Raw genomic sequence first — 2,055 nt, 5'->3', positions numbered from 1 at the left:
GATAATTAACTTAGTAAAGCAGAAATCTCGTGTATATATATTATATTAAGTTATATCTATATAAGTCTCTTATACCCTTAATTTAGGTGGTGAAGACTCTGTTATGGGTACTATATTATTTAGATCCTATCCGGTCTTTTCCGGTATCCGCCCCTATTATATCCTGATACCCGAGGTCCGAAGCCCTTAGTCAGGGAGTGGATCCCCCCTGGATCCCCTATAGACCACGTCGTGGTCCTGCCTATACGATAGATCCCCGAGGCCCGAAGCCCTTAGTCAGGCATAGTCTGTGCCCATGCGACAACATTACGGTGGCAGCGGTCCGACATACAATTACACACAATTGTCTCAATCAATTTTTTACCCTTCAATTTTGACCCCGATTTTTACCGTTCCGGTTACGCTGTATCTGACAGAGGATCCTGTGTGTGGAGAAATCCATGCCAGTTACGTAAACGTCAATATCACGGCCTGGTCAACTACCCTGTACGGGCTATGGGTTCACCACCACAGACACCGAGACACTCCCGACCGATATCAAGTATGGACGCATTTTTGCACTTTTCAACCCTTCCTTCTTCGCCACATGGTCGAACGCAATCGAGATCCTCGCCCAACAACACTGTGACGGCTTCAGGCAATCGCCAAGGGAGTCTCGACTTAAACGACTTCAGCAGCAGTGACGTGGCCGTAGAAACTGGTATAGGCAACCTGGCTGACGAACTGGCGGACGCGTTCTCGGACTCGGGGGATGAGGACGGCTGTTTCGAAGACGAGGTCCCCGCTGAACATTGTAACGAGGATGGCTTAGGAGAGGATGTCTGTAGATGTCGTGAAGTCAGTGAACGCGCTTGTCCCATTTGTGTGGCAGATAATGGACAATACGTTGCTGCCGAGATGCCCGCCTTAGGCAATCTATCGCCCACCCGAAGGTGTCATCGACGGCGCAGAAGCGATTCCAAAGGAGGGGAATATTGTTCTGAAATTGAGCCTGATTCACTGGAGACGATGCCTGGATTAATATCCGAAATGAATGCTGTGGAGGCTTTAGCACAGCAGGGAACAGGAAACAACGGGAGCCCGGCGGATGGTGTCCTAGAGAGGCTCACCGATAGCCTTAGAGATTTGGGATCGCAAACTGGCGTTGAAGGCAGTGCAGCAAGGTAAGTGCGAGCTACATGTCGGCAAGCTCTGGATAGAAGCTAACATACATCAGACTCATAACAGCCCATGCAGCGCTCACCACACATCTTGAACATCAAACCCGGCAGATGCAGAGTTTGACGTTTCCCATATTGTCGCCCCTCGTTCCACCCCCTCACCCAGACGTGTTGGACGATCTCTTGCCCCTCTTCGTCGAGTTGTCAGAATGCATGCCGCGCCCCGCCACGCAGGCATATGACTCTCTGACGGCGCTACATTCCCTTACATCCGACCTTATTGGTAACTTAAGATACCTATCGGACACATTGCACATGTGCCGACAAACGACTACCATAGCCGCCCGACGACTAAAAAGCGCAAAGGACCTCGTGGCGGAGCTGAAGCGAGAGAGCGACCTCCGCAAAGAAGGTGAACTGTGGTTGTCACGGGGCAACTGGAGTGAGAGACTCCAAAAGCGAGAGTGCGCCAGTGTCTGTGGTGAAGTCGTAGGAGGGTTTGAGGAGCTTTGCAATGGCTGGCGCACACGACTACTTGACCAGGCTGCGTCTGCGCCGGCATAGCACTGGCGGTTGTCAGATAAAGCGTAGTCAATGTCGTCACAATAGGCCAAAATTGATTGAGGTAATTACGTATAATTATAACTATGTATGGACCGTTAGAGAATTCCTGCTACCGTAATATTAGTGGTGAAGATTCTGCAGGTGTCTACCCGGATTATAATCTCGGTAATCCGGCCTGTTACGTAACCGTAAAAACTACCGTGTATTCGATATACCCCTAATCGCCCTAAACGTTAGTTAGGCGATTAAAGCTATTCGTAACCGGTAGATATAATAGCTATACAATCTCTTCGTTATAGCCGCCCTTAAATTCGTCCTCTAGGTCCTCTAA

At 49.7% G+C, this 2,055-nt stretch overlaps 1 protein-coding gene across 1 annotated transcript; it reads left to right on the top strand.

Moving 5' to 3' along the window:
* The first annotated feature begins 300 nt into the window (after nucleotides 1–300).
* SODALDRAFT_329462 (hypothetical protein) lies at nucleotides 301–1,819 on the top strand. Its single transcript, XM_028610951.1, has 2 exons — nucleotides 301–1,163; nucleotides 1,217–1,819. The coding sequence occupies exons 1-2, from the start codon at nucleotides 544–546 to the stop codon at nucleotides 1,722–1,724; spliced, it is 1,128 nt and encodes a 375-aa protein (XP_028462618.1). The 5' UTR covers nucleotides 301–543; the 3' UTR covers nucleotides 1,725–1,819.
* Nucleotides 1,820–2,055: the final 236 nt, after the last annotated feature.

Source organism: Sodiomyces alkalinus (assembly GCF_003711515.1).
Source record: "Sodiomyces alkalinus F11 unplaced genomic scaffold SODALscaffold_14, whole genome shotgun sequence".
Classification (NCBI taxonomy): domain Eukaryota; kingdom Fungi; phylum Ascomycota; class Sordariomycetes; order Glomerellales; family Plectosphaerellaceae; genus Sodiomyces; species Sodiomyces alkalinus.
This window is presented reverse-complemented; position numbering and strand designations above follow the sequence as displayed.